This window comes from Symphalangus syndactylus, chromosome 4 (genome assembly GCF_028878055.3).
Source record: "Symphalangus syndactylus isolate Jambi chromosome 4, NHGRI_mSymSyn1-v2.1_pri, whole genome shotgun sequence".
Classification (NCBI taxonomy): Eukaryota; Metazoa; Chordata; class Mammalia; order Primates; family Hylobatidae; genus Symphalangus; species Symphalangus syndactylus.
This window is the reverse complement of record NC_072426.2, coordinates 54,521,612-54,536,530: the sequence shown is the minus strand read 5'-3', so window position 1 is coordinate 54,536,530 and position 14,919 is coordinate 54,521,612. Positions and strand designations below refer to the sequence as shown.

Genomic DNA, 14,919 nt, shown 5'->3' with positions numbered 1-14,919 from the left:
AAATACAAAAATTTAGCCAGGTGTGGTGGCGGGCGCCTGTAATCCCAGCTATTCAAGAGGCTAAGGCAGGAGAATCACTTGAATCTGGGAGGCGGAGGTTGCAGCGAGCCAAGATCATGCCACTGCACTCCAGCCTGGGTGACAGATTGAGACCCTGTCTCAAAAAAATCATAAATAAATAAATACATTTTCTTAAAATACTTGTAAGGAAAGTGGCACTTTTTTTTTTTTCAAATCTCTTCAGTATTTTGCTTAACAGAATATAGCTGGATCACCATACCTATTTCTGTATCCAGTTCATCACATAGCCTTTGGAAATACTCCACTATATATTTGTGAAAGGAGAATGTAAAAAGCAAATACCGTCTGAATATTATGATGAATATGGTTTTGAGTTTGTGGACCCCCTGAAAATATCTCAGGCACCCCCTGGAAAAAATGTAAATCAGATAAAATGTAAATGTGATGAGACATATTGGCGATACGTGTTTTAAGGCAGTTTAGTCTCTACTCTGACAGTATGGGCTCTCTTGGGCTTATCCATATAGGCAAATGCTTTATACTTTCCTTTGAAATCATCTGTCTTTTGGTTCATTGTTTCAGCTTTAGTTTGTTATGAAAATAGACACATGGTTGATAGGTTCCATGCATTAGAGAATCAGGTCCTTGGAACACACCTTAAGAGCCACTCACATAGAGGTTAAGAGCTTAGGCTTTGATGCCCACTGCCTGTTTGTGTAGACCAGCTTCTCCACGCCTAGTTCGGTAATATTGGGCAGGTTATTACACTTCTTATGCTATGGTGTTTCCTCCTCCAAAATGGAATTAACAATAATATATCTCGAGCTGTGTTTTGAGGGTTAAATAAATTAATATATTATTCGCAATTATAACAGTTCTTAGCACTAGCAATAGTCAATTGTATGGCAAGGTCAATACATTTTTTTCTATCTGGGGCTCCTCTCTCTATCCCTGGTATTCAATGTCTTATCCAAATTAATATTTATTTGTCTTAAAGATAGAAAAGTAGGGAATATCTTTTATGTTGATCAGGTCAACATTTAGACAGTGTTGATCCTTTGATATTTAGTGTATCAAATAATTCAGATATAGCTAAATTATCCACAGTGATTTCAGTATGTACCTGAAAGAAGTAAGAGCAAGCTCTAAACATTTTTATTAACCTACAAAGTCTTATTCATTCCATTCATTTGCATCAATTTTCCTTTTTTTTCAGCAATCTGTCATGCTTAATTTAGTGCTTCCTTTCTCACTAGGTTAAGAGAACATAAAAGAGTCTAGAATTCATTCATTCACTCATTCATTCATTCATTCATTCATCATGTGCTTGTTGTGAAATGTCAAGCATTCTGCTAAGCTCTGTTACGCAATCTTAAAATATTGTGGCAAAAGACACATATTAAACCAATAAGCAACAAAACAAGCATATAAATTAAAAATGTGAGAAGATTTTGAAATGGTCTTTCTTGTTGCTTTTTTATGCTTTCGATATGATCTTTATGACATATCAAATGTTTAAGCTTTTATTAAAATTGAATATTTTTGCCTTCACTTTGTTACATGTAAAATAATCAGTAAGAAATGATTGCGCAGAAAGGGAAACCATGAAAAGAGCATTAGTTGATCTAGCTTCTGGTTTCAACTTTGACACTAACTAACAGTCACACTTTTCTCAATTGCAAAAGTAGGCAGTCATCTAAAATCTCTCCCAGAGCTATTGTATTTGTTATTTTAGGAATAAGTATATCTTTACAGCTATTTTCACATGTTGTTTGAATGAGGTATTATTCTATTGTAGCATTTTAATTTCACAATTGTAATTACTTTTTTCAACCTATCAACCCATGGGATTACAAGCATCTTGAAACTGGCTTCCAAATCGTCTTCATTTTTGTGTACCCAGAATGCTCAGTGCAAATTTTGTTGAATGTTGAATGTACTTTTAAACTGTGTTTGTGATGGCAAATAGTCCTAAAAGACTTTTCATTAAGTTTCCTGGGATGACCAACGGAAACAGGTCTGAACCTTTGTTTCTGAGTACATTGAAAAGAACAGTAAGTGTTTCATAAAGCTTAAATTTTAACTAACAAGGGCTATACTTGGACTTTTCACATGTGAAACTGCGTTCACAAGTCTTTAATTTTGTGTCCAGCAGATGGCAGTAGTGCCTCAAATAAAACTCCAGTTTGAAGAAAATATAAGATAATGCATACCTTAAAACTAAGCAGATGTCAAAAAAAATCCAAAAGAATATCACACAAATATTCAGATCTGTATAGTTAAGTGAAACATGAAATTGTTGAATAAGTATTTATATTTTTAAAAATTCTCTGAATTTTATGTTTGTAATTCATTGCAATTTTTCTAGAAAAGTAAAAGACTACATAGGGGGAGAAAACAAACACAAACGGGAAATATTCCAGAAGAAAAAGTTCCTCCAAGGTCAGGACATGCTCCAGGATGCTTTTTGGCTACATCTTCTCTGCAAAATTTATGAAAAATAATCACAAAAAGCAATAAAAAGTATTCAATTTCTCCATTTTCTAAGTTGTCTCTTTGTTATATTTTAGTACGCTACCAAATGTATATAATTATGAAAGAGACACGCATGAGATACGGTTGAAAATTATAGAAGAAAAGCAAGAATAAGGCAATACTTCTAAAACTTAACTTGAGAAAATTATTGTTGTTCAGAAAGATTTTTTGGCATTGAAAGCCTTGATTCATAATAACATCCTCCTTCTTGAATATTGTTATTTTCCTTTTCCTAATCAAGCAATCAACAGTTTTCCTTTTCTTTTAAAATATGAAATGAACAAATGTCTACTCATAATATCTTAAAATGTCATTTTTTTGATTAGTAAAAATCTATACTGCCTTTCTTATTATGTGCAATTAGGCTATATTAGTTGTTAACTATTTGTAACTTTTAAATTTGATATGTTCACCCTTTCTTTTAATCTATTTTTTCAAACCTAATAAATATTATTAGCTGATTGAAATTAACAACTCATTTAAAAGAAACAGAATTTTATAATATACTGTTTCTTCCTCAGAGTAGTTTGATAGTATTAACGTAATAACTATTCTCACTTTATTCAATGAGATCAAAGTAAAGATTTGGGGGAAGCATAGAAACAACATTTATTTGCCCTTAATTGGATCTTTAATACAGCACCTCTACTTAAGAAATTTAAGAAATACTCTGAGAAGCTATTTATATAGAGAGATTTTATCATTCAATCATGCTTTTGTTGAAATAATTATTAAAGATTGTTAAGGATTAAATAATTATTAAGGATTATTAACGATTAATATGTAAAAACATAAGGCTTTAATTTGTTGATTTTTTAAATTCTGTAATTTAATAATGATGTTCAAAGAAAGGAATAGAACCATCTAGTCTCAAAAGTGGGAGGAGCCTATCATGACTTTCCTATCTCCTTTTCCCCTCACCCTCTCTAACTCAGTGAGTTTTACTTCATGTCTCTCTAACTCATCCAGTTTTACTTCATGTCTGTTGTCAGTATCTTGAGCAAATAAAAAATAGAGGGAATAAAAATCAAGAATGTGTGCCTCAGGAGAGGACAAGGTACCATACAATCTCATATTGAAAATTAAATAAAAATATACTGAGTTATAAAATCAAAAAAAGAGACAGAAAAAAAACAAAACAACACAACAACAAAAAGTATACTGTGAGTTTATGTGGTTACCAATGTAGAACATGTAGTTACAGACTCTAGATTTCTTTAATTATTTCATAGTCATCTGAAGAATAATTGGTTTGTTGGACTTTCACATACGAAAGACATGTGATAAGATATATTGGCAATAGGTGTTTTAAGGTAGTTTAGTCTCTATTCTGATAGTATATGCTCTCATTGGCTTATCCATATAGGCAAATGCTTTGTATTTTCCTCTGAAATCATCTGCTTTTTTGTTAATTGTTTCAGCTTTAGTTTGTTATGAAAATAGACACATGGTTGTTAGGTCCAGTGCATTAGAGACTCAGGGTGAAATAATAGAAAAATAGAACTTTCCCACCCTCTGCCTTACACTCTTCTATGCATGTTCAGGGGGAAAGTGTGGTGAGAATTCAGTGTGTCTGCTCCATGCTAGCAGTTACATAGAGGTGGAGCAGTTATGAAAGAAGTGGAGATGGCCAGGAGGAGCTGGAAATAGCATCAGGAAATGTGGGTAGAGGCTATACAAATTTTGTGGGCTAAATAGAATTCTGGTGGTTGGAATGCTTATCCAAACTATTTTGAAAGTTAATTTACATTTTTTTCCAGGGATAAGTTTTTATTATTTTTTAAAATGAGAGAGGGATGGGAGACAGAGAGAGAGAGAGAGACAGAGAGAGAGAGAGAAAGAGAGAGCGAGAGAGAGAACTAGCAAACATCTACCCCTCATTCCTTCTGCTCCTTAGATATTTCAAAATTTATTTTTCTTCTTTGCACTATCACAGATCTATTCAGAATTAATAGTATGACTTTTATGATTTTACCAACAATGTAAACTAAAGTTATCTTTACATTTCTATTTTTAAAAAGCAAGTAAATTATTTCGATACAGAGAATCTAAAATAAATAAAAACAACAACAAAACAAGAAAACCCTTACCATCTGGGTTCTGCTACATTTGCACTGAAATCTTGGGTAGTAAATATATATCTCGACCATTTAAAAGTAACTTTACTGTGAGGCACATCACATCAAATAGAGGCTGTTTTGTAGTCTACCTTGTATTTCACTGCTGTGAACTCTGTGAGCAAACAGAATTTGTTCACAGGGTGAAACACATATTTATGGTCCTGAATAAACTGCACAGATTCAAAAACTATTTGTGTGACAGTGCTAGACACAGGAATTCTGAGGCCAAATGGGATGTTTGTAGTCCACATTTGCATATCAATACCCAGACTCCCCTTTAGGAATACTGCTGCTTCATGACAATGCTGTTGTCTGAGGTCTGGGGGAAAGAAAACCCATAAAAGTTTGGACTCACTTTTCAATGCCCTCAATTCTTTTTTTGTGCTTTGGAAAACTGTGAAACAGGGTCACCAAGTTCCATTCTCCATAGTTTTATTATGTTTTCAATGAAGTGATTGAACCTGCACAGAACCCAGACAGACAGACACCACATGGCCACTTTGTGGCAAGGCAGCTTCTTAGGAATGGTGAAGCTTGTCTTAGTATGTTTCATGGGGTTGGGATCTGCACTATGGTTCCTTAAAGAACCAAAGTAAACCAAAACTCTTAAGCAAAATACTTAGAACCCTTTTTCCTGGAGAAAAAGTATACAATAAATGATTCTTTTAGCTATTGAGAAGCTAACCTAAGCATGTAATCATTATTCGAAAACCAGGCTGTGGATACCAAAGGGATTTTATGAGGTGATGTCATTTTCTACCTGGCCAAGCTGCCTTGATGGCTTTCAGTTCTTGTCCTTGAAATAGAGTTCTTGTCACACAGAGCCTTTCATAATTTTGCTGAAGAGTTATTTGGAAAAAATGATTTCATTCTTAATTTTTGTCTAGCAATGCTTTGGTCTTCCTGAGGGGAATTTTAAAAGTTAACGTTTTCCCTTATTTTTTTTTAGAATGTAGTTGATTTTGTTAATTGCAACCCTCCAAAGATACAAGATAAAAAGAAGGCCATGTTTTGATATTACTGCACTTTTCTACTACTGCATATTTGCAAACATCTTTGTGAGAGTGCTATAACTGCAAATGTCAGCATTAGCGGTATTTCTTCTTCACGGTTTTACTTGTGATATAGTGACATATTTTTCCACGCAACAAGAAGGTATTGTGTTCTTAAATGCCCATTTTAACCCTACTTCATTTTAACCCAAATACTGATTTGCTTTTAGATTTTGTCATTAATTTTCTTTTTCTATGCAATACAGACATATTTCTGCTTCAATATCTTTTTATGGCTACCTGAAGAATGACTTATAGGGTATAAAATTGTCTTTAATATGGGTGGTGCTGGGTTAGTCATATTTTAATTGTTTTGATCAGAGCTCTGAATAGTTTCCTGATTCTCCTCCAATTACCTGTCTTCCTAATTCTCAGCTTCTAAGGAAGAAGATAAGCAAGAGTACATCTGACAAAATAAGCTATTCTGATCTCTAGATCCCATCTTTATTTGGTACCATTGACAGAGAAATGACAGTGCTCCTGAAGAGAACATTGGTGGCTTCACCGTCCTTGATTTTTACATAAAATTTGCTATTACTGGCCCTTCTCTGTTTTCTTATTTTCTTTTCTGGTATCTCTCTTCTCTTTTAACTTCTCTCAAATAGTACATACAATTGTGTTCTTCTCTGTCTAAATTCCCCGTTTTCATGTTTTTCAGTGCCTTTAGGTCTTCACCCAAGACCTCGATGTAGGTAATTCCAAAAAATGATAATTTTACCCCAATTCTACTCCAAGAGTTAAGTTGTTCATTTGGTATTTCTATTGGTTATTATACTTATCACAAATCTTGGTAAGTCTGATACTAAGTACTGTAAAAGATTTTCATGTGGTAGTTTTTAAATGTGTTCAAAAATTATTTGACACGATCCTCTTGAAAAAGTAGAGCCGGGCCGGGCGCGGTGGTTCACGCCTGTAATCCCAACACTTTGGGAAGCCAAGGCGAATGGATCACCTGAGGTCAGGAGTTCGAGACTAAGTTTGGCCAACATGATGAAACCCCGTCTCTACTAAAAATACAAAAATTAGCTGGGAGTGGTGTCATGGGCCTGTAATCCCAGCTACTCGGAAGGCTGAGGCAGGAGAATTGCTTGAACCCAGGAGGCAGAGGTTGCAGTGAGCTGAGATCGTGCCACTGCACTCCAGCCTGGGCAACAGAGCGAGACTCTGTCTCCAAAAAAAAAAAGAAAAAGAAAAAGTAGAGCCTAACTCTACTCTTCTTGAAGATGCGCCAACTTTAATAATCCCTTCTTGTGAATAGAATGTGACAGAACTGGCCATGTGTGACTTCTGAGGCTACATGGTAAAAAAAAAAAAAAAAAAAAAAAAAAAGCTTTGCCTCTTCTGCCTTGCTTCCTCTTAGGTCACTCACTCTGGAAGAAACAAGCCACTATATCATGAGAATAGGCCAGCAGCCCTACAGAGATGTCCATGTGGACAGCAACTAAGGCCTTTCCATCATGGCCCCACCAACTTGCAGATCAGCTGTGTGAGCGAGCTTGCAAGTGGATCTTGTAGTTTTAGTCATTCCTTTAGATGACAATCCTGGTTGACATCTGACAGTAACCACATGAGAGATTCTAAGCTAGAGCCACCAAGATATATTGTTCTTGAATTCCAAGTTTACAGAAAGTCTATGAGATAATATTGTTACTTTATGCCACAAAGTTTTGGGATAGTAGCTTACGCAGCAATAGATAGCTATTCTAGCACTCCTCCGACAGCCACTTCATTTCTTATACAGTCATGCATTGCTTAACAACAGTGATATATTCTGAGAAATGTATTGTGCAATTTTGTTGTGCGAACATTGTAGAGTGTCCTTGCACAAACCTAGATGCTTTAGCCTGCTACACACCTAGGCTATATGGCATAGACTATTGCTTCCTGGCTACAAACCTATATGACATGTTACTGTACTAAATACTGTGGACAGTGATAGCACAATGGTTAAGTATCTGTGTATCTAAATATATCCAGATATAGAAAAGATAGAGTATAATATGGTATAAAAGATTAAAAGATGGTACACCTGTATAGGACACTTACCACAGATGAGTTTGCAGGACTGGAAGTTTCTGTGGGTGAGTCAGGGAATGGTGAGTGAATGAGAAGGCCTAGGAGGTTCCTGTACCCTACTGTAGACTTTATAAACACTGTACACAGGCTTCACTAAATTTATTCAATTTTTTTCTTCAATAATAAATAAACTGCTTACTATAAGTTTTCTAGTTTATAAACTTTAAAAAAACTTTTAGACTCTTGTAATAACAGATAAAAACACAGATTGTACAGCTGTACAATAGTATTTACTTTATATCCTTATTCTATAAGCTTTCTATATTTAAAATTTTTATTTTTACTTCTTAAACGTTTTGTTAAAAATGAAGTCATCTACTCACACATTAGCCTAGGCATTCCCAGGGTCAGGATCATCAAGACATCACAGGCAATCGGAGTTTTTCAACTCATCATAAACTTATGGGTCCCCTATCATATAGATGGTCTATCATTGACCAAAACATCATTCTGCATCACATGACCATATATGAAGAATTTTTAAGTTTCATGCCTTCTTACTTTGAAGTGATTTTGGTATCTGCTTCTTTGAAATGTAACTGCCATGTTACCCCAAATTTAACAGACAGTATTGCCTCCCACATGGCTGTATTGCTTCCTACATGGCTGTATTGCTTAGCTTTTTAATCAGTCTCCCTGATTCTTTTCTTTTAGTATCCATAGTACACCTATAGAAGCTTATTTTTCTCTGAAATACATGGATGCCATATAGCTCAAGTGCTCAAAAAACTTTAGAGTTGTTTTCATTTACCTTCAAGATAAAACCTTGTATTTCTTAGCATGGTATATTGGATTCCTATTCAAAAATATTACTCCCTCTCCTCCTCCTCCATGGGAAGATAGTTCCTGTCCATTTGATATTGGGCTCAGTCCTGAGACTTGCTTTGACCTCATGATAAACAAGGTATACTTCTACACCCCTTGATTTGGACTCATCTCTGTACCTTACTTTGGCAGTAGAATTTTTAGCAGACTTGGCATAAATAGGACCATGAAATGCATATAGTTTGTTGGGCTTGCTTGACTGTACTCTGCCATTCCTGTGGGAAGCACATCGCTTAGCTAGACTGCTGGTTTGAGAAGGATGAGAGAAATATGGAGCATACATAAGCCCAACACAGTGTGGGGAGTCAAGCCCAGGTGGACCTACAACTTGAAGAAAAGCTACTGATCTGCGCTCAGCATACATCAGCCAAAGCCTAGCAAACCCAGTACAAATAAATAATTGTTGTGTTAGACCATCAATATTTTGGAGTGATTCATTATACAGCAACAACTGACTGATAGTTAACCTCTATTACCTTAGGTCCATCTTATGTTTTCAAATATATCATTTTTTCTTCTGCCTAACATAGCCCATTATTTCCTGTCTCTTTTCTGTTTTCTAAATGTGCTTTTCCATTCCTATTGACACAACTTTTCCATTTTTCTATAAATTCTGTTAAGATCCTATTGATGACAACTAATATTTATTTGTTAGTAATCTGTTCAGTTGTAATACTGTCTCTCTTATGGCAGCAATGTTATTTTCATTTTGAGAGAAAGTTAGATCTTAAAAGTTTTTAAAACTTGCCCGAATTCACAGAAGAAGTAAGTCAGAAACAGAATTTGGACTCTGGGCTTTGTGATTTAAAAATCAATACTTGTAACTAAGATTCTATATTTGTGTTTTGGTCCCAATAACTTCTTTTTTGACAATTCCAATCCACACATTTTGCTAATTTTTTCAACTCCAAATGCACTTAATATTTTCAGCACTAATAGTTTTTATAATCATATTGAATGTGATTTCTTTAGCATTTTATAACTAATATAGCACATTACAATATTTTATTCTAGCCAGTCCTTATAACCTCTTTCTGAAGAATGTATGATTATTTTTTTCTCCAGGAAGAAAATAAGATCTCTGGTTAAATAATTCGGTCTGAGCCATTCAGCTATATGTGATGGTGCTGAAAAAGAGCTGTTATGTTACTGAATTGTGTCCTCGCCACCCCAAATTTATATGTTGAAGCCCTAACCCCCAATATGACTGTATTGAGTTAGAGATGGGGTCTTTAGGAGGGTAATTATGTCAAATGAGGTCATAAGATTATGTCAAATGAGGTCATAACACTTGTGTTCTTATAAGAAGAAGAGACACCAGAGTGTGCGTGCTCCGTCTTTTTCTCTCTCCCACTCTCTCTCTGCACATGACCAGAGAAAAGATCTTCTGAGGACACAGTGAGAAGGCAGCCAACTATAAGCCAGGGAAAGAGGCTTTACCTGAAATCAACCCTGATGTCATTTCCATCTTGGACTTCTATCTTGGAATTCCTCCATTCTCCAAAACTTTGAGAAAATGAATTTCTATTGTTTAAGCCACCCAGTCTGTGGTATTTTGTTATGGCAGCCTCAGACAACTAATAGAAAAGCTAAGCTTTTTCACTCCCAATATCTGTATCCTCAGTTTCTTACATCTTTTCTACATTTACCACTAACTCTCTGAGGACAATGATGACATCTTTGTGTTCCCCACCATATGTTATGTGTATAGTAGATTTTTCAATATTTCATAGGCTCACAGAAGATTTAAAAGTGGAGGAGGTCTAAGATGTTAACTTATCCTCCCGTTTTAAAGCTAAACAATTCAGATCCAGAGGTATTCAAAGACTTGGCCAAAATGGCTCTACAGTTAGGAAAGAGCAGGGTATGAAAATCCAGAGCCCACTTGCAGCCTCTGGGAAACGGCACTTCCATTATTTCCCTGGGGGAGATGGAAATGGGATGCATCACCCTCACTGCTAATGCCATCCCTTGTTTTTAGTAATATTGTATGATGGAGCCCAAACTCCACAGGAACTGAACAGTTGAAACTAGATCCTGATTAGAATAAGGAAAAATCGATACCACATGATGTGCCAAAAAGGAAGTATAATCCAGGCTTTTCAAGGAAAGTGACAAAGCAAACATACTTAGCAGACATATTCTTTTGTTCTTATTGGCTTACTCGGTGAAAAATTTAAATATGTTCTATTTTTGTGTGTGAGAGTGAAAAATGTAAACATATTTGTGTGGTTAATGTAATTGCACATAAAGTATTGGTCTTTATTTTCCAGAAGGGGAACCTGACTCAGGTTGCCCCAGGACATGTCAGAGGCACCTACAAATTTTCCTCCATCTATCAAATCAGTCTGTGCGGTGGGTTCAACTGCTTTATGGTGGGGACACAATGTGTAAAAGACTGGAGTTAGAACAAAAGCCACCAATAATACTATCCATGTAAAAATGACGACAGGATCTTTCCACTATTATCATGAACTATTTTAAATGCTAAATCAAAAGCATGCCAACTGGTGGCCTTGTTGCCTCTCTCAAGAGAGAAGAAAATGATTAAATTAACACAAAGCTTTAAATCCATTCCCACTTGGCAGAGAGGTCTGAAACTGATCATCATGGTAGCATGTGAAAACTTGCAAAGTGGTGGTTAGCAGCACTTTTGTTTAATGGAAAAATAACACTCACAAGTTGATAGTGCAAGCCGTCATTTTTATTCAGTTATTCATCCAACATTGAGACCCTTAAGTTAGATCACAAATTTTCATTCTCTTTTTCTCTTGATTTTGAAGGTGAAGGTTGATCATGGTGATGTGAAACTCTACCAAAATCTCCATCTGCAGAGCGGAGGCATGGTGCTGTAGAAGGGCACTGGAAGGAAACTCAGATCACTGAGGTCCAGCCTCACTGCAGCCCTTAGTTCTTTCCTTGGCCCGTGAAGAGTCTCTTAGCCTCACTGAACCTATTTTCCTCCTCTGTACAATGTTCACAATTAAGTCCTTGCTTAATGCACGGTAATGTGGGGAAAATATTAGAATACCATTTACATTTGTATGATCTTTGATAGCTCATAAAACCCTTCTTATCTGTTTTTTTTTTCCTTATACAAATGCAATGAAGTAGTTGGCCTAGGCAAAGAATTTATGACTGATCTCAAAAGCAAATGCAACAAAACAAAAATAGACAAATGAGACTCAAGCTGAAAAGCTTTTCTACAGCAAAATAAATAATCAGCAGAATAAACAGACAACCTATCAAAAGGAAGAAAAGTATTTGCCAACTATGTATCTGACAAAAGGCTAATATCTAGAATTTACAAGTAATTAAAACAACTCAACAAGAAAAATACAAATAACCCCATTAAAAAGTGGGCAAAGGACATGAGCATTTTTTCAAAATAATACATACAGGCAGCAACAAACGTGAAAAAAATGTTCAACATCGCAAATCATCAGCGAAATGCAAATTAAAACCACAATGAGATAGCACCTTTCACCTGTCAGAAAGGCTTTTATTAAAAAGTCAAGAAAACATAGATATTGGTGAGGATGAAGAGAAAAGAGAATGCTTGTACACTGTTGGTGGGAATGTAAATTAGTACAACCTCTATGGAAAACAGTGTGAAGATTTCTCAAAGAGCTAAAAATAGAACTACCATTTGATCCAGCAGTTCCACTACTGGGTATTTGACCAAAGGAAAAGAAATTAGTATATTAAAAAGGCACTTGTGCTCGTATGTTTATCACAGCAATATTCACAACAGCAAAGACATGGAATCAATATGTATCCATTAGCAGATGATTGGATAAAGAAAATGTGTATACATTCTTGGAGAAACATATATATATACACACACACGCACAATACACACGTATATTATACACATACACTCACACACACACCATAGAATACTATCCATTTATAAAAAATAATGAAATCATCTTTTGCAGTAACATGGATGGGACTGGGAACCATTTTTTTAGGTTAAATCAGTCAGAAAGTCAAATACCGCACATTCTCACCTAGCAGGAGCGCAACAATGTGGACACATGGACATACAGAGTGGAGTAGTAGACACTGGAGACTCGAAAAGGTGGGAGGGTGGGAGGTGGGTGTGGAATAAGAAATTACCTATTGGGTACAATGTACACCATTTAGGTGATGGTTCCACTAAAAGCCCCGACCTCACTATTACACAATATATCCATGTAACAAAAATGCACTTGTACTACCTGAATCTATAAAAATTAAAAAAAATACAATGAATTAGGAAACACAGTAATTTGTTTTTCTCATTTCAGACTGGGATGCCCAGAGGTTTCACATGCTTAAGATGAGGAACTGAGGCCAGAGTCATCTTGTCATAGTCATTGCATGGTGCTCTTTGGCTAAAGTACAAATGAGTACTATGTATGTGAAGGAGAACTATTAGGCTATGATGTCTCTAATTTTTAAAATATTATTTTGACAACCTAATTAATAATATTGGGCTTAATTTTAAGGGTATGTAACGTAATTATATTTTCACATACCTCAGTTTTGCTATAGTAGGTTACCAAATTTGTATGCTTCATTTTCTACATCCATAAAATGGGATTCACAATATGCAATAAATGAAAGGTTGTGATAATTCAATTTATTAAATCATGTAACTGCATAGGACTCTTCATAGTATATGCAAAGGACTCAATAAACATAATTATTATTATTTTTGATCTTAGATAAATAAAATATGTGTGAACTTAAATACACAAACCACACATGCATGCACATACACACAGGCCTGAACACAAGCAAGTAGTTACCGAATGCCAAATAATCATTAATGCTAACAAGTGCTTGGGGTTCAAAGGAGGCATAATCCTCAAAAGCATGCTGAAGGAGATGGTCTCTGCACTGGGCATTGAAGGATATAGAGTATTTCAGTTTCAGTAATAGAGAAAAGAGAGCAGAGAAGAGCCATGGATAAATGTTTAGAGGTAAAAAAGTGCAATGTTCAAAATATTCTTGTTTTGGTAAAAAATGTGTTTGTACATGAATAGTGGAAAAGTCAAGGCCATATTATAAATCAGTGGTCTTTAAATGCTTCACTGGTAATTCAGATATGTCATCCGCTAAATAGAGGGGAATTATGTATCGTTTCTATGTAGATGATTACATAAATTTATCAATGGTTAGGTTCTATTTAAAAAGTAGTTAGTTGTTAAGTGTACCTTTAGATGTACATGAGGTATACCCTATAATAAGGGAATGTTTTAAGAATCCACCTAACTCTGCAAGAACATTATATATTTAAATGTATGCTGCATTGACTGCTGATTCATACAGATACTTTGTCACAATCTGGCTTTTACATTTTTTAAGGTTCAGGGTCAATGATAGCAGTGTCCAATATGTTTTCTGTGCTTATTCAGGGTGAATTCTTCTCAGCAAAACTGGTTGGTGAGGGGGTGGAAATGAAATGGATAATATATAAGCAACATTATTGGAGCTGTATAATCTTTCTTTAACTTTTCCTTCCAAGTATCCAATGATTTAATACTTAGTACCACCATTTAATATAAATCCCCAAACTCCCTTTATAGGAACTATTAATTAATCAATTATAAACCTAGATTAGGCCAGGTACTCAGGTAGATGCTGAGGGTGGTTGTAATCAGGCATGACCTCAAAGAGACATGTGGTTGGGTAAAGTATAAGATAGATGTACTAGGTTCATGTAAAACAGAATGAGGGAATGGCTGTTTTACTGTATTGTACTCTGATTTTACTGTGAGTGGAGTAATTGACTGAGTCACCTCCTGCTACTTCTCACAAACCCAGGAAAGTTGGATGCCTTGCTGACCTCTAAAGTTACCTATTTGCCATCTCCTGGGAGTCCTTCATTCTGTCATCTCAGTATGGCAAAATCTTAGCCATTTCTCAAGAAGCTATACATTTGGGCACACTTGTGAGGATCTTTACCACCAAATCTCTCCACCTCAAGGTTGTTTCATCCTTAGAAGAGAGGTGATAATAACTACAAAAATATTTATAGGACCCCAGAAATTAGAGCGAGAAGTTTAAAGGAGGAATCTCCAACTTCTCATTAGGAATCCACAGAGCAGCTCAGTGTGTCTAAGAAGAGAGGGCCTGTAATAGTGCCAGAGTCTTCCATGGTGTGGAGGGGCTATGAAAGAGCCCTGGGAGTAAGGATGAGAGAAGACTGAACACAGCACCGATGATGTAGACCGTGGCAGAATTTTGCACATCCTAGATGATCCCAATGAGGCATTATCTGATGATCGAAAATCATGGAA

At 35.5% G+C, this 14,919-nt stretch overlaps 1 protein-coding gene across 7 annotated transcripts in view; it reads left to right on the top strand.

Moving 5' to 3' along the window:
• Nucleotides 1–14,919, top strand: part of LOC129480675 (uncharacterized) — a 499,607-nt gene that overhangs the window by 88,490 nt on the left and 396,198 nt on the right. For 2 of the 7 annotated variants that reach the window (XM_063637948.1, XM_063637946.1), the window contains one exon: nt 2,390–2,588. The exons of the other annotated variants lie outside the window; for them this stretch is intronic. In XM_063637948.1, the coding sequence (XP_063494018.1) occupies nt 2,390–2,518 (129 nt within the window). In that variant the 3' untranslated portion in view covers nt 2,519–2,588. Of the gene's footprint in view, nt 1–2,389; nt 2,589–14,919 lie in introns of those variants that run through there. 7 annotated transcript variants of the gene reach the window in all.